The sequence below is a fragment of the Spermophilus citellus genome, assembly GCF_964194105.1.
Source record: "Spermophilus citellus genome assembly, chromosome: 1".
NCBI lineage: Eukaryota > Metazoa > Chordata > Mammalia > Rodentia > Sciuridae > Spermophilus > Spermophilus citellus.
The window spans coordinates 65,119,475-65,143,412 of NC_138182.1; the positions used below are offsets into that span (position 1 = coordinate 65,119,475).

General features: G+C 31.4%; 1 protein-coding gene across 2 annotated transcripts in view; it reads right to left on the bottom strand.

Moving 5' to 3' along the window:
- Positions 1-2,220: 2,220 nt before the first annotated feature.
- DACH1 (dachshund family transcription factor 1) overlaps positions 2,221-23,938 on the bottom strand; it is a gene marked incomplete at its 3' end in the record, with an annotated part of 409,292 nt that continues 387,574 nt past the window's right edge. For both annotated transcript variants that reach the window (XM_081304371.1, XM_081304373.1), the window contains one exon: positions 2,221-5,603. In XM_081304371.1, coding sequence (XP_081160497.1) covers positions 5,566-5,603 — 38 coding nt within the window. The remainder of the gene's footprint in view (positions 5,604-23,938) is intronic.

The following is a 23,938-nucleotide window of genomic DNA, read 5'->3' on the forward strand; positions in this document are numbered from 1 at the left end:
GTACTAGTACCAGTAAATTGTAAAAACATTATCTATCTCTTTCACCCGACTGTACGCTCCTCCATTAATGCAAATATCTTAACTGTTTCGTCTTTCTATCTCGAGAACCACATCAGACTATTACAACTGTGTTTCCATAGTCACTGAAAAGAACAGCTCAGGGCTCCAACTCAGAAGCTCTATCCTAGGCATGAAAAATATGGGTTTTCCCCAAATGGTAAATACCAATGAAAATGTTTAGAATATTCAGAAGAGAAATCTTCAGTGAAAATTCAGATAAAATTTTAACTCCATGCACAGTTAGTTGTTACAAGAGTCAGATTCATCAATAATATGTAAAAAAATAATGAAACTATTGTACCTGAGTAAGGAAATCCATATATAATTTAGAATGAAGTTCATAATGCTAAAATTATTTTTAAAAATATTTGATTGTACCTAACAATTAGTTGCCTTTTGTGGTGTCTGCATAGTTCACAATGGACTCTATCTCACTACCAACTACATCCTTGTCTTGTAGCAGAAACATCATTTGTGATACTGGTCATTCTCCCAATTTCTCAACCTTAGATACTCATTAGAATCACCTCAAATATTTAAAACTCCTGAGGCCATACCCAGTCACAGAGATTCCAATTCAATTGGATACAATAGTTTCTAAAATTTCCCAAATGTTCTAGTATATTGCCAAGGTAACTTGTGGGCAATGTACTCTGACATGAGGTAATCAGATTTTTCAGGAACTCTGATATAAAAAAAGATTGAGAAAATGATTGGTTCATTTCTGTGGGCTGTTTTTTATGTTCCTGAATAATAAAGGAGTTAAAAGATGAACAAGAAATGCAAACATGTCAGCCATGACAGAAGAAAAAAGCAGAGCAGAGCAGAAAAATGAAAGCAAAAGAGGGTACCTGGCCCCTGGCCCTGGGGGCCAGCCTATCGTCATATCTTAAGGTTCCATGTGGACCCCTCTGTCTTTGTAACCAATTCCTTTGATTTTTAAACTTGCAGGAATTTGTTTTAGTTACAACTATCAAAGGAGTTCTAGCTGATATGAGTGTTCAACTCAAAATCTACAGCTCATAATCTCCAAATATAAATGATGCCACCACCACAAATGTCACTCATTATCTTAGCATTCATTTGGCTTTTAGGAATTTGTCATCTGAGTTTGAATCATTTTAGGCTATTACTTACCTTGGAGATATATAGATGCTGAATGATAAATATTAAACATTTTACATTCATCATCAATAATCTGAACATATCAGAAGTAGTTTGTTGCTAAATTAACTTTTACCTGTAATTAAACAGGGAAATTAGCTTAAAACAAAGTTTATGAGCATTAGTTAAGAATAAATCTATAATTAACATAAATGAAAAAATAACATGAAAAAATAACTGATATGGTGCTTTAGCTAGGGAAAAATATATATTTCCTTTTTCTCAATTCTTAGCCAATTGTTTGACTCCTCAATCATCTTGTACTGCTTTCTAGAAAGTTAAAATATAAAGCAAATCGCTAGATTGTTACTATCTAGAGGAAATATGTCTAAGTTAATGCCCTCTTAATACCAGTTCTGTGTCTACTGCTGAGCAAACAATGCTCAGTGAATCTTTTTTTTTCCTGAAAATACAATTGTATATTCCAACAAAATTATAAACTGTTCTGGGACAACTATGTTTTCAACTTTAGTCATTACAACATCTAGTGTAGTGCCCTGTGCAACAGAGGCTTTATTAATAGATCAACTTAAATGAATAAATGAGGGTCAGTTCAGCTTACATATATCAGCTATACATGTCAAAAGTGTTGGCACTGAGCCTGCAGTTGAAGAAAACTGATAATTTTACATTGTTATTTCCAATAACATTTTGATTCTATTAACATTTTTATTCCTGTTTTAAAATGCAGTCCGTATAATTTATATCAGTGCAATACTCTGCTCTAGTAGTAAATGGCTTTGTGCAGATTTTAAATTTTCTAGTTTCAGTGAAAATACTTGGGGATAAACCTAAATTATCAAGTGAATTGCACTGATATCATGAGGTTTTATGATGTTTTAAACCAAGTCTTAACTGACATAAGCACATAATGACAGAAGACAAAAAATGTGTTCATAATGGTTACATACACATTTTAGGTTTTTATTAAAGAAAAATCATAATTTGTTCATATACTGTTTCAAGAATTCATCGAAATAACTCAGACAGAAAAAATCCATTTTCCATTCTCTCAAGACTGTTTAGAATATTCACAAAGGTAGCAACCTAATATTTCTTCAAATGCGGCACTTGAGATTGATTAAAATGTTTGTATATTATTAAAGGATAATGTAATTTCAAAGTTACTAAAGGCATTTTCGCATTGATAGAACTGAAAGAGAAACACTGAGTTAAGAGTTACAAATCCACACCCATATAGATATGGGAATAATATATTTTGTTCCATCAACGTGTCTACTTTACAGTATTCAGCACAAAGCTTTATGAAATAAGAATCATGGGAATATAAGAATATAAAGGAAAAAGGTACAAATAACAGCTTCATAAACTGAGAAATGTACATAAATAAATCATGTATATGTGGGCAGTTTGCTTAGCTAGCAAGAAACAAAATATGGAAAATCTGCTTGTTAAACAATAACTACAGAGTGTGCTTTTATGATGTTTTTCACCACAGTAATTCATATTAGAGATAGAAGCAGTTGCATGTTAAATAAAATCATTGAGCATTGTTCCCTTTGAATTGCAAAGAGCTGACTTATGTTGTTTTTAGATGCCTCCCATTAGAAAGTAAATATTCCTTCAATGCTATGCATTTCACAAAATATAATAAAGACGAACTGTAAATAAAGTCACAAGGAGATTTCAGACATTTTTATTAGGAGATTGTTGAAAAGAAAAAGAAAATTAAATACAATAACAGTAAACGTGGTTCTCACATTGAAACCAGGCTCAAATAACTAGGCTACCATAGAAAAATTTCCAATTCTTGCATCATGATGTAAAAACAGATTTTTGTACAGGTTTTGTACAACAAAATTCGTAATAACCTTTTATCATTTTTAGAAAACTTTAAATATATAGATAAAAATAGACAATTTTCATAGGTCCTACATGAAGATGAGTATGTTCTGTTCCAAGGGCTTGCATAGAGCGCAAATGTGGTTATAATATAGAACAACTAGACATTAATATTTGTAAGATTACAAAAGCAGGGAAACAATAAAATGGGCACAATTTTACTTGTTTATGCCAAAACACAAATTTCTAAACCAACCTGTTTAACTAAAAAAGGGGGAAAATTAAGTTACAGACTTACAATAACATTTCATGAATTGTAATATTTACAACATGTTAGTAAGAGTCTCTCTTAACATACAGCTGATAGATTTTTTTTTCTTTAATCCTTACTAGAATTTCCTTTTATTTTGAACCAAACACTAAAGCATTCTCAGAGGGTCTTGAAAGCATGTATTTTAAAACTTTCAAGCACACTTAACAAATGACTCTATGCCAGGAGCAGAGCAATGACTGAATCTACTACATAGGTAAATTGTAGCTTTTTAAAAAAATCTTTCAAAAAATGTATGATTCAAAAGCTTGCCACAAGTGTCTCCAATTTCAAATGCTGTAATCCTTTAAAAACTGCATATAGGGGAAAAAAAAAACAAAATTCCATGTGACTAGAAATAGAATCTCTTGTGCTCAAACAACGAAAGATGGTTATGGAAGAACTATGCTTAGAAAACCAAGTTTCTATAAAGCATTTACTAACAATATTTTAAATAAAAATATTGCTCCCTTTTTAAGCAAGCTAAAATAGGAACTGTACATATAACCTTTTTATTGTATTAAAAAATGGACTTAGCTGGTAAATAGTGAGTTACATAAAAGAATTATGTTCCAGCATTACAAGGAAGACCTAAAAAGTATAGAAGCTTAGTGCCAGAGTATCTATAATGTTAATTTTTCTCTTAACCGAATAATTATTACCCAATCAGAACTACCTTTAAACATTTTATGCTAGTTTTCTTAGTCACTTAAGATTTTGCTGTTTTATGGTAATAAATAATGTTATAATCATAAAATTTTAAGATGACAGAAAAATCATAAAATGTACAGTGAGAGTACTAATTTATATCAGTCTTTAAAGGTGTAACTCCAGATATATAAAAACAAAGAAAAGGTAACTTTAGCATGTAATAAGCACTGTTTGCAGCTTTACTTCCAGTTATCTGCACAAAAGTGAAAACACATACTGTAACTTTCAAAAAGACAGTGAAATTAACAAGTAGCCACCCTTCCCTCTGTCCAGGGTGGGAAGCACAACACATTTTAACTTTATCACTCAGGGCTACATGGTATTGGACTGGTACATCAAGGGTTTGTTAGGTTTTGTTTTTCAGCAACATTAACATAATATGGCATTAACATATAAAAATATTTCTGGTGTTTTGATTTTACTGTTCAGCCACAAATCCATTCTCAATAGTGCAGTTTGGGGCACTAACAAGGGATCAATATACAAATAAAAGTGGCTGACACAGAGTTCTGATGTCACCAGATGCTTAAGATCTCATTCATTAATACTGTGACTCCAGACAAATATTTACATGCCTGCATGCGTTAAAACCAGAAAGACATCTTTCTGACCAACAGGGTGACAAAACATATTTTCTAAAATTTTCATTTTCCTAAATTCTAGTATACTACTGCATACATAATACCTTCCTGTGTGTTTTATGTTTATATACTGTACATGTGACCAACAGTTTGAATAAGAAGCAACATTATTATTTCTGATTCTATATACCACTACCAGTTTGGAATGAAAACATGTTACATTTATATATATATATATTTATATATATTTTTTGTTTTTTTTATTTTTAAGAAAAAGAGACCTTCAGTGAAACCTTTTGGCTTGTATTTAATGCTTCTTTTCAGATATGCAAAATGTTATTTATTGGGTTGTTGTCAACATCCATTTGTTGGTCTTTTGGAAAGTATATGGAAAAAAAGTCTTCAGGAGAAAACCCACAATTAGAGATGTAACAGAATATTAGTTTTTTTTCCAGAATCCTCTAGGCCCCTTACAAGTTCATTTCCATGTGTTCTTGCTGGTTTTGGGGGGAACATAATTCTGTAAGTCTGGGTGACCATTGCTACAAGAGTCTTTTGATGTGCTCAGATACAGAATTTTCAGAAGAGGAAAATGGTTCATTCTATTAAAAAAAAAAAAGAAAAAAAAAAGCTAGGTCTTATTCAGACCTGCTTTAATTCTTGTATACAAGTGTCCAGCAGCAAAGTTGCAGTTATTCACTGTAAGAAGATTGATACTTGTACATTTACAAACATTCTCAAGTCTCTGGTATGAACCACAGGTGAAAATCAATGAAGAAAACTGGGTTTTGTAGAATACTTAAATGTTAAAGAACATTAATACACAAAATTGAGGAAGTTCCCTTAAAAGGACTTTATTTTTTCTGAACTTTCCAATGACGAATGTCTGACTGCAAAGTTCTTTACTATAACAAGGAATTCTTCAACAGTGAAGATTCAGTACATGACAGTAGTTTTCAAATACAGTCTTCCATCTAAAAATAAATAATAAAAAACAATTAATGACATAGCATTTAGGGAACAAATGTGGATATGAAAACTACATAGCCTGATATAAAATTTGTGATTTTTCTTTTACCTTCACTTACCTTAGGAAGTAAGTTTTCATATATTCTCAAAGTTAATTTCATAATTATATTAAGTTTATATGATCAAGAAGAATACAGCATTTTTACTTCTCATAAATATATATTTGCTTTCTTGATATCAATTCCAGAACACTCAGAAAATAGATAAGAGAATGTGTGTGTATTTTACTGATATGCAAAGTTAGTTTATTTCTCCTGAATGATAATTACTGACTTCAAGCTTGCAGAACCAAATTTTCTCTGAATGCACTCAGGTGTATCTGCATCACGAAAGACTGAGTACCCTCTTACTCTTTAGCAGTGTTGTTAAATATGCCATGTAATGTAACTATTGTGCACATTTGTTGCTATTTATATGAGAGCCACCAAGGTTATTTCATTACTATCAATGGACTATAACCTTTACCCCCTGAAGTGAGATTAACACAACAATTAAACCTTAAAGTGTAAATATATTATTTAACTTTTGCCAATGACAAAACACATTTAGGTGAAAAATAAGAAGAAATCAAATTTTCTACACACTGAATAATGTATTTGAATGAAGCAGGAGTAAGAAACGGGAAAATGAAATCCAATGGAGGAACAAAACAAAACATAAGGCTATTCCTCAAACATAACACCCTCGAAACTGTCCATTTTGTAGTTGGCCTAAAGTTTAAATATATTTGTTTAAGATATGTCTGAATTTCGATTTTAAAACCTGAAGTAGAGGGTAAAAGGATCAGAAAAGCAAAGTTTTCCAAACTAAAAAAATGTATACTACCGTATGCATGTTTGCAAAATGTCTGTTTCAGCAATTGAAGTATAAGGAAATGGAAATAACTGAACAGTAGTTTCAAGAAATATAAAAGATAATCTAAATGTTTACAGATCTCACCTTTCACATAAAACTGATCAAGTGCTTTTATCTTACCTACAGTAGATAAAGTAAGTAATAATGAGCTTATAACCATTAATGGTAACTTATTTTCTACTTCATGGAAATACTGATGGGCCCAAATTCTGAATTCCTCTCTCTTATTTTATCTTAGCCTAATTTGCAATGTTGAAATGTTACCTCCAGATTGAAATGGAACTCTGTTTTGGTCATTGATATATCCCAGACACATTCAGTAACTATGTGTTAAATGAATAAATTAGAGTTCTCAAGTAGTTCACATAAAATACATAAATATATCCACCCAAATATGTATGTATTATATAATTTATTATATTGTAACATCCAAACTTTACTGTTTTCCTTTACAGGAATGTCTATGAGATTAGTCTTCAATTAACTACTTTCTAATATGTTGTGTTAAATATTAGTTGCCTCTCTAAAATTAATCTCCTTCAAATTTAAGAATAATGGTAACAATTAAATATCTCAGTTTCCCAGTTCAGCAATCTTATGTCAGGGTTCTTAATAATTCAAACATATAATCACAATGAAAATCCAATCACTCAAAATAGCATACAATTTTGGATGTAAGATATAATCTAATATTCACAAATGAAAATGTATTATTCATGCAACTGCACTCCTAATTTTGAAGAGTGACTTAGGAGAAGTACAAATTGTGCTGAATAACCTGCCTAGATATGAGGCCTAAAAGTATTTATTTCCTCTGTCCCACAAATATAGTCTCTCATTGATGCTAAATATTACTATAGTTTAGCAGTAGCCATTGTGATATTAAAGATAGCAATTTTATAAATCAAGCATTAATAAAATATCAATACTGTAGTTTACATAATTTTGATGAAAATTTTTGAGTGTGGAGATGACAGTACTACACTTAAATGCTGGGAAGAATTCAGGATTTTTGCATGGAATGCGGACTCATTTATTCTGTTTGCTTATTCTGTTTGATTGCACCCACCTGTGGTACAAAACTATGATTTTGTCACTTATGTAAGTGTTTTAACATATAATTATTTGTAGTTTCAGCTTAGTAGAGTTTTAAATTCTGACTCTATAAATAAACCCAATAAAATTTACATTATATAAATAAACTAAAAATTTTAGTCTTTCATAGACTTAATAGCACCTGCTTGAAATTGGACTTTTAAAGATAATTTTGATTCTAATGATATCTGCTAAATACAGCAATGTGTTTTTTAAAACAATGTAGTAATAGATATTTTAGAAGTAACTAAAACAGTGAAGTGTTGATAATTTTACCAGAACTTTCTAATATTGAGTTTCATAATTTATTCCTGCTCAGTTCTCCTTTCAATTGTCTTATTTTCCCATGGATTCAGTTATATTGAGAATATCATTCCTATTCTCATTTTTTAAACATACACAATTTTCTAATGACTACATAGAAAATAAAACTTCTCTCAAATTCAAATTCCATTAATTGAGGTCTTTTACCAACTATTTGCTCAAAAAAATAATCATCATTTGCTCAAAATTAATGTTTTGGTGCTCATTATGAATCTCTGAAACATCTGCCTACTGAAGAAAAATTAAAGTATTGGAAAATATTTTTCTAATATTTTGTGCCCTCTATAGTATAGAAGGGGAAAGAATTCATGAGCAAAGAGTATATACTTAAAAATAATTTAATCAATATGAATAATTATTTAAAATGCCCACATTCACATTACCAGCCAAATTCTACACTATGGAACATAAATTGATAGGGTTTTTCTCCCTAATCTTCATCTGCTACCATTTCTTTTTTTTCAGTGACCCTGGCCCTTCTCTCTATTCTATGGCCCACCAAGCTCCATACTATGTTGAAATATTAAGCCTCTTTTTTCTTCTGGAAGTCTGGAAGATAGGTACTCCTAGCTCTGGACTTATGCTTCTGCTCCTACCTACTAACATTCTCTAGAGCTTTGCTATTTATTTTCCAGTACAATGTACTCTAATAACTCGAGCCTGCTACATAGTCAGATCCATGAAAGCAGCAGCTATCTCTGTTTTTTTTTTTTTTTTGCCAATATTAGAATGAACTGTTAGAATGATGTTTGCCTTAAAAGTTTTCATGTGGCTTTAAACCATTAAACTTTTGAAGAGAAAAATTAATATGCCTATCGGATAAAAATCATTAGCATGTTATATATTTTAAAGTTTATCTAAAATAAAACTCCATTGATTTTAAAAACAAGATAATTATTTTGTTATGGCATTTTGCTAGTAAATGGACAGAGCTGGAGACAATCATGCTAAGTGAAATTAGCAATTCCCCCCCAAACAAAGGCCGAATGTTCTCTCTGATATGAGGATGCTAACACAGAATAAGGTGGTGGGGAGTGGGAATAGCAGTTCATTGGATTAGACAAAGGAGAATGAACGAAAGGGAACGGGGACAGGATTGGGATTAGAAAAGACAGCAGAATGAATCTGATGTAAATTTCCGATGTTCACATATGAATACACAGCCAATGAAACTACGTTATATACAACCACAAGAGTGAGAACCTAATTAGGATAAGTTATACTCCATGTATGTATGAAATGACAAAATACACTCACTTTCAGCATATCTAACAATAACAAATAAAAAAAAGAACAAAGAAAAATAAATAAAAACAACAATTTTGTAAGCTTCTTTAACCATGGGTCATATATGAAATAAAAATTATATACATTATAGTTATGTGCTTAGTATCTAACCTACTATAATTCCAATTTTAAAATATCTTCTTTGAAATTTTTGGTTGATATATTTCTAACAAATGGACACATGCATCAAGCATTAAAGTTGTCAGCCGTGAAATGGTTCCCACCTGCAACAATTAGGGCCATTCTGTGACTAAATATTAAATATCAGAGATCCTCTGATATTTATAGTCAACTAAAACCAGAAAGAGATCAGGCATAGATAGACTCCAGAAGACAGACAGTCTCTCTACTTCCATTTATAGAACTTACCTTTAAAAACCTTCCTACTTTACAATTTTGTTATTTACTGAAATTTCCTTCTGGATAATTAAAAGTCTGTTGGAATAAAAATTTTTAACTAGTTTTATATTATTTCAGAGAAGTTGTTGGCCTGACAGGTCATAGTAAATATCCCCATATGGACATACCCAGAGAGCTTACAACAGGTCTCTGAGCTATGGGGCTATTCTAATTCATCCTCTGATAACAAACCACCTAAATAAAAGTGAAATGACAAGAGTGATAGGAAGGCCATAATATATGGGCTCGTAAATCAAACTATGCCATGTTTTGTATGCTATATAATAATGGTTCCAATATTACCTTCTCTCCTGACTCTTTCAACAGGAAAAAAAAAAAAAAAGCCATGGGCCCATAGAGGACCCAGTGAAAACAACCTGCAGAACAGAGATTATTGGAATCTCTAGTGTTTCCATAGCTGAGGTCTCATATTTTAGAGGTGTTCTATTTGATTTTGGAGACTCAGAGGGCTTATTCCTAAGTTTTGTTTTAAGAGCTGCCCATTGTGAATCATGCTTAACTCCTAACTAGACAGTCTCATACCTTCCCACTCTCCTCCCATTCCCTACATAGTCTTGATGTATTTTTGCATGTGTTGGCCACAGAAGAATATTTTTCCTGTTTCTTTTTGATGCTGAGTTGGACTTTCCAAATAATTGCTGCTTGATATCCAAATAACAGTTTTACTTTAATATCCAGCAATTTGGTGATAATGGTAATAATGATTAATACCAGCATAGATAATATTTTCTGAGTACTATTGAGCTCAAAGTATTTTACATTTCAACTCTAAAATATCCAACAAATGAACAAAGTAGGTATTCTTAGTGATTTTTTACAGAAACAACTGAATAGGGCACATTTTCAGAGAGCAACAAAATGGAACTGCAGTGATTTACTATTTGTATGAATACAATTTTTGTATGTGTTCCATTACATCATTTTCCCTCTACTAAGTAACTGGAGGAAATAAAAGTACCTCTGACTTGCAGTCACTACCTTGCATATCTGCTGTGCTTCCAGGGCCAGGGGCTTCCTTTTAGTCTCCCCTGCCTCAACTGACAGATGGAAATAAGAACCAGAATTCTTATAGCCTGGTTTCAGAAAAAGTACCTGACTTTGACATGAAGATTATTTTCTTTTGTATGGGATGTTGCTATGACAGGAAAATCATCAAGCTAAACTTAGTGCATGGGAGTACTTAATTAAAAAGTCTGTTCTAATTAAAAGCATTTGGGAGTAGGGGTTGAGTGAAACTATTTAAATTACAAATTCCTAATAGTCTCAAAGTTCATGGTGATTTAATGCTTACAGCTATAATTTAGCATATAAGAAAGTATCTAAATCACTGATAGTTTATCATAGATATGAATTTTTTGTTACTATGCAGAGAGGTAACCACAGATAAGGAATTGAAGGAAAAAAATCTTAAATTCTTTGTAAAACTGGATCTCAGGTTCTAATATTAAAGTTGAAACCATTGAATCAGACCCAGTAAGTATATAGAATCTCTGTTATTTATTTGCTGTGGCTGAGGAGGGAGAAATGAGAGCTAGAATTTTTGTTCACTTAATAAATTTCATGTTATGGTATAATGTTTTAGCAGGTATTATATGTAGTTATTGGTAGTGTCATATATATATATATATATATATATATATATATATATATATGGACAAATAATTTATCACTTTCTGTATATAAAAATTAGAATACTGAATAAATCTTGTATTTTAAGAACTAATGAAGTTTTTTGGATAACCAATCACATTATATAATAAGATTCTATATTTGAAGATAACCTAAAAGTTGGAACAGTTTTAAATTGCTTTGTTGGGTGACGACAGAATCCAATTAATCACTGTGTAAAAATCATGTCATTAAGAAAAGATTGTTCCAATGAAAACTATCACAAAATACAGATGGGTGTATTTTTAAATTTTCACTAGAACATTCTCATGAACATCTATAAAGATCTCTTACATGTCTTTTGCACAAAGCCTCAATAAATTGCATTTCCTGCTGGAAAGTAGCCTTATTAAAAATGGAATACATTTGTTCAAAAATTATATCCAGAACACCTAAAATTTAATGAAAATTGCTGCTTTCACAAAACAGTAGCACAGGTACATGCCTCACTACTCTAGAGCTGAGGAAAATATTAACACAGCAGGAAGCAAACATATAAGATCAGTTATCTTGAAAGTTTAATATTTACTTAAAGAATATGAGGTTAATATAAAATATGGTAGCCCTGCACCTCTTTCAACATAATGTCTTAATCATGTGAAGTAAAGGAAATCAAAACAAGTGATGAAAACAAATGTTAATGATTCATGTGGTATTTGATAAGACAACGAAAGGAAGTCAAAATAAAAGCAAACAAACAGGAACAGATGGGAAGGATCTTTGTCAAGTCATAACCCCTCTTCTAAAACCCCCAAAGGAAGAAGCTAATTAAAGAAAATATTGTTTCTTGCTTTTTTTTAAAATTTTATATTTAGAGTAAGAACATTCTGCTACTGCTAAAGCAAAGAAGCAGAGACACAAAGTCTACATTGAACATGAGAAATATCTTAAGAGAGATTGATGTTGAACACAAACCCATTTATAAAAGGATATTGAGTAAACATCATTTCTTCTCATGAAATGCAGATAATAAAGTTCAAGTTACTGCCAGATGCCAGAGTACTAATATGTTCAAGGTTGTGTTAAAATATAATTAAAAAGTAAAAACTGAAAAAGTTATGACATGTTTTTCTTTTTCTTTTTTTTTTTAAATTCATGGTTACAGCTGGGAAATTTGAAATCCACAGAGTTGGCTCAAAGTGAGAAAGGAGTAGACCCTAAATCCTTTTTGTATACTTTCTTCACAAGCAGCTGGTGCTGTTCTAGAGAATGGGCATAGACTGTGTGTAGTAATCAAACAACTCTGCATAATGAAGACTTCATGTCTATATCAGCCCAATATAATGGTATGAGAAGTAGATAATGGATTACCTAACAGGTCAATACGGCATATTTCATTTGAAATAAGGAAACATAATATCATGTAGTATGAAGCAAAGTACTTTTTTTCTTTTTGTATGCTGAAGATTGAATCCAGGGCCCTGCAATATTTGTTTATTGTTTCTCTGTCCAACTGAGAACAGACAAATCTCTATTTAATGTTAAGAAATCCCTTCTGGCACACTCTACCACTGAGGTACAGCCCCACTCCATGAAGTAAATATCTTGACTGTGGCTACAATAAAGACAAGTAAGTTACCATTGGAAACAATTTTTAGATATTTTTTTAGTTCTCTTCCAAGAAGGAAGTACATGAGAGGACACCTTCTAGGTTAAAACATTCTAAGAACAGAAGATCATCTAAAGCTGATACACAGGTTGAGCCCAGGAAAACAACAACAACAACAAAAAAAAAACCTTTTTAGACAATAATGATGAATGTAAAACCCTCATTTCCCTAAAGGAACTTTTCATGAGACTCCAGAAAAGCACAGGTTGCAAGGAAAATTTCTAACTTGGATGATTTGAAAATTTGAAGCCAGTGGAACTGTGGGAATTATGGACCTACACAGCATCCTCACTGGGAAAGCTGAGCCAATCAGAACATTCTTTCAACTTGGAAACTTAAAGAGCCAAATCAGCAATGAAAATTGAACAGAGAAATGTTCAAGGAAGACATTTTAAGATCTACAGATGGAGATAGTTAATCTCAACAGTTTGGAGTTATTTAGTCAACTCCAGCCCTAAAAATACTTTTCTCAAATGGTCAGTTTACCTTTTAATATCATAGTACTTCTTAGAAGTATATTCTTATGAGATTCTTTAAAAAAGTTACCCTTTGCCTAGATTTTAAGCTCAAGTATCTTGGTGCTTTATGTGGGCAAAGAAGAATTTACTTCCAAAGGAAAGTTAATCCTTCTTTACTGGATATTAAAGATATTTTACTTAGTATGAAAGAATATTCCCATTTGGGGTAAAAATCTGGACCTTGTAGTTCTGTGTACTCATATGTATTCAATAACTAACTCTTCTTAAAATCACATCACCATGACTATAACCAAGCACAATTGGTAAAAAATAAGGATCATCATCCATCTATTTGTCTATGCAACATGGAACAGGGAACTCTATGTTTAAAGTTGAGAAAGACCTTCTGACAAAATGTTTTAGTTGAAGTATTAATCTAAATTCATGTATACAGGAAACAGCCATATATTATAGTAATATAAACATATATTACATTGCTAGATCCTAAGTATTGTTGCAACTTCTTCTCATAGTATCCAAACAGTTATTTCTTCCAAATAGTCTTCACTATACTAACAAATTGCTTCACTAGAGATTGCTTAGAGTCCCGCTATAATTTCCTTTAGAGCAGATAATAAGCCATATGACTTTGTATATTTCTATCACCTTGAACATAGCTTGGCTTCTTGGGCATGCTCAGTAAATATATATGAAAGGAATTATCAAAATTGGTATCACAAAACAAGGGAAAGGTAGTGGATATTATTGTGCTTCTGGATGTTAATATCCTGAGAAGAATACTACCTACATGAGCTGAGCCTGATCATGAGGAAATACTGGATACAAAATGAGAAACATTCTATCTAGAAAAGGATAATATTCTTCAAAATATCTGTTTCATAAATTTTAAGTTTAAGGAAATACTCAAGAGAACGTTAAATGTAAAAAGAAGTAGCAACTAAATATAATATATGATCCTAATTTGGATTCAGTAATGAAGGAAAATAAAGGACATTTTGGGGTCAAATGACAAAACTGGAATTTGGATGTCAGATTAAAGTATTGTGTCAATGAAATATTTACTGAGCTGATAAATAGACTGTGTTTTGTATGAGAACATCCCATTGTAAATATTCCCTGAAAGAAGTATGGTTAATTATTACAGGTAAAGGGCCTATGTTTCTTACTCTTAAATCTTAAGAAATTATTAGAGGAAATGATAAAGCACATTGGACCTAAATATTGGTAATAAATGAACTTAGTAAAAAATACAAAATAGTATTTATACCACTCTTGAATGCTTCTATTGTTTGGAATTTTTCAGTTCCAATTTTACTTTTTTTTAAGCTGGTACACAGAAACAAGAATTATACAAGATAGTGGTGTACCATGCAGTGTTTCAAAACATGTATAATAATGCATAATGTTTAAATCAGGTTAAACATATTTATCTCCAAAAATATTTGTCATGTTTTAACAGTTAAGAAAAAATTTTAAAAAATAAAATAGTTTGCCACAGGTAAATAAAATTTCAGTGTAACAACAGATATTTTCTAAGCAAATTTCACATTCTCTGCTATCCACATATTATGTTTCACTGTCTATATGGACATGATAAATATGCTTTCTGCTTAGCAATAAGGCTTTTGTTTAAGTTTTGTTTAAGTATTAGATAGTAAATAAATGGTTAGTGATTCTCTTTAATAGAGTTCTCCAGAGAAAGTACATTCAGATTCATGGAACTTACTGATCTGAAGGTGTGGACATAAGTTAGACTCTGGTCTATTGGTCCATCATGTTTTAATGGTAAATTTATAATTGTAAAGTTTATGAAGTCTATTTAAGTCTATTACCTGTTAACAGGACTGTATATGCTAATGCATATTCATTACTATAGGGAAATTACCCCTGTCTTAAATTGCGTTTGAAAGAAATATCAGATTACCTTATAAAAGTTATGTAAAACAAAAGCAAAAGACAGGGCAGAGATTTCTTTGAAATTTTGTTTTGTTTCTATAAATAAAAATTGTGTTACTGGTAGATCCGCATTGTTAAAGTATTTGTGCACGTGTGTGCGTGTTCTAATTAAACATTCATTAGTAAGAAGTTAGAGACCATCAGAGTGCTTAATGTACCAGCAAGTGAAATGGAGTACTTTGCATTTAGGTTACCTTGTCCTGATTGGAAGGTGAGACCTACCAACAACTTCAGCAAAGTGAAACACAATGAAACCTCTCATTAATTTCTCAGTTCTCTATTTCTTTTAGGGGAAAAGAAGACTAGGATAAAGGGATGGAAGGAAATAATCATTTGTGGGCATATCTGAACCTGGGTGATGAATGTATGATTCATTATGCTTAATTAAAACAGCATATAAAATAATAGTGCTTCTTTGAGCAAATAAGATTCTACAAAGGAAAATAGGGATTTTTTCAAATCAAGTCTTTGTATCCTCTCACACAACTGTAAAAGATAGGCAAAATCCAGTGAATAAACTTGGATTTTCGGAATAAATGCATTTTTTATTCCTGACCCCCTCCCCCCAAAAAAAGAGGCAGTCAGAAAGACATTTCTTTTGAGTTTGCAGCGAATAAGAAAATAAAATTTAAAAAGTCTAGCTCTTTCTACTTTCTAAATTTTCTATAGCATATTTAATTTGGTAATTTTAATAAAGGTTATATTTGTTTAGGGAGATAATTGTGAATGAATGAATTTCTAAATCTCTAGAGTCTTATTTAACATATTTACACAATGCTGAAGTGAAATTCAGGTCTAGGCCTAAACGAGACAAATGACAAGCAGATTTCAATGAGAGATCATTCTAATTTTTTCAATAAATAGGAATTTTAATGAAAGAAATGACACTTTTGTGGAGAATAGCTTTTCTTAATACCTTATCTAATGGAATCATCAACTATTGTTTAGACAGTATGTGGGTGAGAACAATTACAGGTTGTACAGGAACTATTAAATAAAGTAGTCCTCTGCGCACTCAGTTTTAAAGAAAACACATCAGGAATCAGTTCAGAAATATGAAAGTTATATTAAAGAACACATCAGAAAACAGACAAGAAATATCTAAAAGAAGAAAACAGTGGTGTGTTTGCCAAGAAATCCAGCCTAAGAGGAAGCAGAATTAATCAGGCAAGTTTTACCAGCCAGGTATGAGGATAACTTTAAACACTGATGTGAACATTGGGTCCACATTTATATAAGTTTATGACTTACATAAATGTTTGAACTCTATAATACTCTTTATTCCAATTTCAATCTTAGCAAGTAACTTAATTTTATTTTCTGTAATAGGCATCCTCTAAAATGGCCAGCAATAGCCCCTGCCTCCTATATTCTTATACAATCTCTTCCTCTACAGTGTGGGATAAATCTCATGACAGTGACCTGCTTTGAAAAAAGAGAGTACAGCAAAGTGATGGGACATTACTTCCAAGGTGAGGTTCTAAAAAAACTATAATTTCCACATTGCTGGTCTATACTCCATCTAGATCTTCTCATTTTCTCAGTCTGATAAAGAAGACTGCCATGTATCCTGTGGATAATCTGATGTGACAAGGAATTGATGTTGCTTCCTGTCAATGGCCAGCAAAGATCTGAGTCCTGATTCAGTCTGACTCTTCTGAGGATGTAAGCATGCCAAGAGCCTCACTAGGGAATTTAGAAATGGAGCCTGTCTCAGGGGAGTCTAGAGTTGACTGCAGCCCCTGCCATCCTATTGCAGCTAGGGGAAGGCCACAGAGCAAAGGATCCTATAACCTATTCCCAGATTGCTCACATACAGAATTTGAGGTAGAGAATACTGTTAAGCTATGAAGTTTTGAGGTAACTTGTTTTGCCATGGATAGTCCTTGTTTTATAAGAAAGATGTGCTGGCCAATACCAGGTAAATATTTCAGTTCTAATGAGTTACGGTGTGAAACATACCAGTTTGCTTTCATCTGGAACACAGGAAAGACTGTGATCTACAACTACAGGCAACTTAACTTGCCAAGCCAAATGCCACCTTTTGTATTCTCCTGGAGGCCTGCCTGCCTTTCAGACAAAGAACATAACCAATACCATGTTTCCCAGAAGAATATTTCTTATGTTAGGCAAAACCAAACCAAACAAAACTCTCTTTTGCTTATAGTAGGATACATTGTTCTAAGTCACAAAATGTTTTTAAACTTTTAAAACATTTGCTTTGTCTGATACAAACATACACCCAAACATATTTTCCTTTAGTAAGTGGAATTAAATTTACTTGTCTTATCCTAAGGTTCTTTGATTTTGTTGAAGATAGATAGGTGTCCCTTAATAGACTGATAATATTATTTTCTGACATGTGCTCATCTTCTCAGAAATGAAAACAATAGTTGTTAGTAGTCTGACCTCAGATTAAACTTGTCTTAGACTAACAAAGATCATAACAGGTCACAATGCACTGTGATAGAAGTAATGGCTTAGGCAATCATAAAGCTCCCTACTGCTGGAATTGATACAATTTAATAAACCACCAGAAAGGAAAAGAGAAAATGTATATTTATGTTTATTTATGTTTATTAAAATAATCTAAAAAGATACTACTGCACAGAGCAAGGACAATGTACTCAATGTTCCTCTGAACTTTTGATTCAGTGGGCTTACTGGCTGAGATCAATTTTGGATAAATATGGTGTCTTTCAATCTTAAAAACTGTTGTTTATCATACTTCATGTTTTCTAAGGAAACTCTTAATTCTTTGAAAATCAATCTTGAAAATATCAACAAACTGGCCACAAACAATAACAAATGTTAAGACACTAAATGCTTTCTAAAATGGAAAGCAATGATTAAAAAAAAGATAAAATGTGCTATCCTCAAAATATGCAGTACTAATGGACAGTTTTGCATTTTACAAATTGTGTTTGCCTCTAAAAACAAAGAATTTCAGGAAACATAGAAGCACTTTAGATTTTTAACTTACACAAATTCCAGTTTGATTTTAGCATATATTAAATTCCATGAGGTTGCCAAATTTCTTTAATATAGTCTTTAAAAATAAACACAAAATTTTACAACTAAACATTTAAAGTATGTTATAATAAATGTGCATATATTTAGAAAAAAGATAAATGCTGATATATGTATATTACATGCCCACTGTGAAATTCTGCCCTGGGTATGGTAACACAGGCCACTATTTCCATTAAAATTAATAGCTTATGGCTGTGGTTACTGTCAGTATTGCCTTATTTTCCCATCACTAGCAATTGTGAAATGAATAAAATTAACTTATGTCACCATGTAGATTATCATATCATGAATTAAGTTTAGATTTCAAGAAGCACTATGAATATAAGGAACTCATCTAGGCTGTGTCAAAACCACTTCATAATAAAATTTTTATTTTCCTATCATAGTGACTCTATACTACTCTAAGGGGTAATCTAAAGTTGCACTCAGGCGATGCTAAATCATTCAACCCAAAATACATTTTTATCTTAAAATTCTAGATATCCTCTCTCCATTTCAACTAGATAGACTTCAGTTTCTTTTTATCATCAGAAAGCGTACTTTTGAAGCTACAAGAAAATTACCTTGTAAGCCTCAGATAATAAATCTTCCCAAGTTTTGCTACCATATCCTTAATATATAATAGCTATATGATGAGTTCACAACTTCATCAGGCACCTTTAACGGGTCCAGTTCTTGTTTGATTCTTTACTAGTACAACATTCAGTTGAAAAAATCTGTAAATGTTGCAATTGTGAACTGAACCTTGATGAGTCTGTTTCCAAATGCCTTATGTATTGAAAAATCATGATATTCCTAAAGTTTAAAATGGGTGTAAGGCTAGTATTATTTTGGTATAACCCATACTTTGTTGTGATAATTCAGAACAGTGTTACATAAACATATTTTTTCTTTACTTACCAAGTCTAAAGAATAATTTTTACTTTCCATTCATCAAAATAAGAATGCATTGTACTGTTCAAATGATTGCAAAGACTACCTATGCATCAAAGGGAAAAGCTTACAATGAGAGTAAATTATCGCTGCTTTTTTATTTGCTTATGACTCTATTCAATGTAGTTTGATTACTTGAAAGGACTGATAAACAACATATTGCTATATGAAACAATATCATGAAAAATACATGTCTCTTAATGCAAGAGTTGAATAGACAGTTTGTCATAGAAAAAATCTGCAGAATCAACAAAGATGCAAAATAAATACGTCAAAATATGAATTATCTAACATGCTACAGTGTATTTTTATCATTCACTATTCTAATTTCATGTATATAAACTAACACTGTAAACTTTTTTGTCTCAAGTTTTATTATGCTCACTTTCATGAACAAATTCAATCCATTCTTTCTAACTGCCATAAAGAAAAAAAATCACATAATTTTTTTGTCATTAAAAAAAATATTAGACCAATTCATTATATGTAAAGATAGTGTAAAATGTTATAAAATATATTAACTCAGCCATTTGAATATATTTTGCTTCTCAATGTTACATTTGTTGCTCTTAGTAGGTGGTTTTATCATTGGGTAAGAATGGATTGGGCAATAATTTTATAATATAACGATGATGCTAAGAGATTCTATGTTTTCAATGTAAGGGATTCCATCCATTACAGTGATGTTCAAAATTGTCTATCTTATGTGGACCTCACATTCAAATTCCAACACAATTTCCACACAGATGTTTACAATCCTGTGTAATGCCCAGTTGGCACATCACATCTGATATCAACAAACCAAACTCATTATCTACTCTAGCCTGGATCTCTTACACAGATTACCAATTTCAAATTATCAAATTTCCATTTTCCATTTTCATTTACTAAGTCTACAATTTGATTTACTCCCTTTTATTTCAAATGTGTCATCCCAATCAAGTCTGCATCACACAGAACTTGAATCCTTTATGACCTCATTTCTGAATTAATAACATTCATCATATCTTTATTTTCACTCAATAAGAATACCTCTTAAACCATGTGTATATTACTTAGGATTTAGTATATTATTCAGTTTAATAAAAACAAGGGGGCCAGGATTTATTTTAATAAATATTACTTAATGTCATTTTCACAAGAAATCATGATTTTCAGTTTTCTTCTGTTTGTGAAAGTCATATAAAATATATTGATATAGCATAGATTCTCAGAAGATCCAGACTTACACATCTTGTCTTAAGTGAGTCTTTACCAATTACATAACTAGAATAAATTGTTTTGTTTGTGCTCTGAAGGCACTTTGTTTACATTTCAAGAGCACTGGATCAAACTGCTTATTTTATTAAAAGAGAAAAATAGAGCTTTTATATTTTCCTGGAAAAAAATCAAGATTTCTAAATTTTGGATTTTCTCTAGTAAGTTAATTTTAGGTTTCGGATTTTTGCTGTGAGTAGTGTGTGAGTGAGTTCTTATAACCATAGAAATGAATAAGTTCTACAGACAGATTTTAAAACATGAATACATAGAATGTTTTATATAGAATATTGGTTTTTTAAATGTGGAAGCATATATATGATGTATATATGATATATGATACATATATGATATATGATTCATTAAAAATCTTTGTTTCACATAGTAAAATCAAATGCATAAATATTACATACTTTTATATAAATAAAGCTTCACTTGCAATTTCTATCGCTCTTGTAATTACCTTAATATCTATAGCTGCCTGAATAGAAATTTAATATATATATTTTATTAGAAATATTTGTTTCTTAATATGCTACTGTATTTTGAATTATTTAGAAAAAATATCATGTCTTGCATTTTTTTGGCCCTAGAACTTAATTATGCAAGCATCTGAAAAAATAAATCAACTATAACACATAGACTTGCCAGGAATTAGTTATAATAGTTTGCCAAAATCCATTCCATGAGATATTACTTACTTTTTTGCTGCACTTTTGTAGTGTCTAAATTGCTAAATTTGGACTTCAAAAATTCAAGAGGACAGATACATGAAAAATTTGATGCTCATTTTTTAGAGAGTCATTTTAAAAATGTTGTTCTCTCTCAAACTGTTCATGAGATGATTCTTAGAGTGAAGTTCACTAAAAACTGCCTAGAAGTCACTTGAAAGAGCATGTTCACCTATGTCTTTTTTTTCCCACTTCACTCTGCAGTGAAGATTTTATAGTGATACAGTATTTACAGGGGTTTCAAGAAGACCAGATTAAAAATATGTAGGTGAAATGAGAATATGATTTTGGAACTTCTGGAACTTATTTTGAGGTATTTTTATACTTTGTTTTTATAACCTGACCCATATGAAAATAGTGGAATCCAGGAAAAAAAAGGCAAACACAATAGGGAAGAAATTAAAATTAAAAAATCAGAATTAAAATTAAATTCTAAAATTCATAGGGATTAATTAAAAAAAAATACTGAATAGCTAAGGCAATCATGAGAAAGAAAAACAAAATTGGAACATTACATTACCTAACAACATTATACTACCTTATTTCCAACTAGACTACATAGACACGGTAATGAATGCAGCATAGTACTGGCAAGAAGAAAACAAAAGACACATCAACAAATGGAACAAAATAGACATACCAAAAATGAATTCATACTTGTAGAAACAACTGTTTTTAAACATAGTTCCCAAGAATGTGCAATGAGAAAGGGCAGTCTTCAGTAAATCATGTTGGGGGAAAAACTGTGTTTCCACATGCAAAAGAATAAAATTGGACCCTTATTTCACGTAATATTTAAAAATCAACTCAAAATGGATTAAAGACTTAAACAGGGGCCTGGGGATGTGGCTCAAGCGGTAGCCTGGCATGCGTGCGGCCCGGGTTCGATCCTCAGCACCACATACCAACAAAGATGTTGTGTCCGCCGAGTACTAAAAAATAAATATTAAAAAAAACTCTCTCTCTCTCTCTCTCTCTCTCTCTCTCTCTCTCTCTCTCTCTCTCTCTCTCTCTCTCTCTCCCCCTCTCTCACTCTCTCTTTAAAAAAAAAAAAGACTTAAACAGAAGAGCAGTAAATATAAACTAATAAAAAACGGGAAAAACATGATATTGGTATGCATAATGACTTTTGGCAACAGAAGCAAAGAGCAAAGAAAAAAAAGAAAGAAAACTAGACAAGTGGGATTATATCAAACCAAAAAGCTTCTGCACTGCAAAAGAAACAGAAACATGCAGAAACAACCTACAGGTTAGTAGAAAATGACTGCAAGTCATACATCCATTAAGGGGTTAATGCAAAAATATATTTAGACACCAAACAGTTCAATAGCAAGAAAAAAACCCCAAAACCCAATAACATAATGGGCAAGAGACCTGAATAGATATTTCTCAAAAAAAGTCACCTAAGCATATTTGAAAAATTGTTCAACGTTTTTTGTCTTTAGGAAAATACAATCTAAAACCACAGTGAGATATAAGCTCATACTAGTCAGAATAGCTTTTGCCAAAAAGACATAGTGTTATTGAGAATATGCAGAAAAGGGAACCCTTGTATACTGTTTATGAGAATTTCAATTAGTACAGCCATTATAGAAAACTCCATGAAGGTTCTTCAAAACTAAACATTGAATTACTACATGATTAGGCAATCATAACCGAAAGATTTGAAATCAGTTTATCAAAGAGATATCTATATCTCCATCATCATTGCAGTATTATTCACTATAGCCAAATTATGGAATCAACCTAAGTATTTATCAGAAGATAAATGGATAAATAAAATGCAGTATACACACAATGAAACACTATTCAGACTTTTAAAAAGTAAAGATATTTCACCATTTATGACAACATGGTAAAAACTAGAGAATATTTGACAAGTAAAGTCAGGCACAGAAAGACAAACATTGCATGTTCTCAATTATATTGAATGTAAAACAATCGAACTCAAGGAAGCAGAGAGTAGAATGATGGTTACAGAGGCCAGAGGCTGCGGGCCAAGGGGAGAGAGTAGTCAAAGAGTTCAAAATTTTAGGCAGGAGCCATGTATGAGGTTCTTTTAGTTTTATCACACACTATGGTGAATATATTTAACAAAAGGGTATTTTACATTTCACATTTGCTCAAGAGGAAATTTCAAATGTTCTCACTACAGAACAATGGAAAGTATTTGAGGTTATGGATATGTTAAGTAGCTTTATTTAATTATTTCATACTAATAAATCACAGTATCACTTTATATACCACTAGTGTACATAATGATAAATTGCCAATTTACAATAAAAATTAAAATTAAGAATAAAAAAGATAAATTCTGTATTACGTATTTATATTTTGTCATTGCTCAGTCATTTTATCCAGAAACAATAAATGCTGCCAATAATGAAAAATAATATTGATTATTTTAAAGTCTGCTATGATTTGGATGTGAGGTGTCCCTCAAAAGCTCATGTATGAGACAATGCAAGAAGGGTTAGAGGAGAAATTAATAGATTATGAATTGGGTTAACCCAATCTGTGAATTAAACCCTGGTGGGATTAATTGGTAACCCAAGGCCAGTAGGGTGTGGCTGGAAGAGTGAGTCCTTGGGAGTTGTGCCTCTGTGGTATATATTTTGTATCTGGTGAGTGGA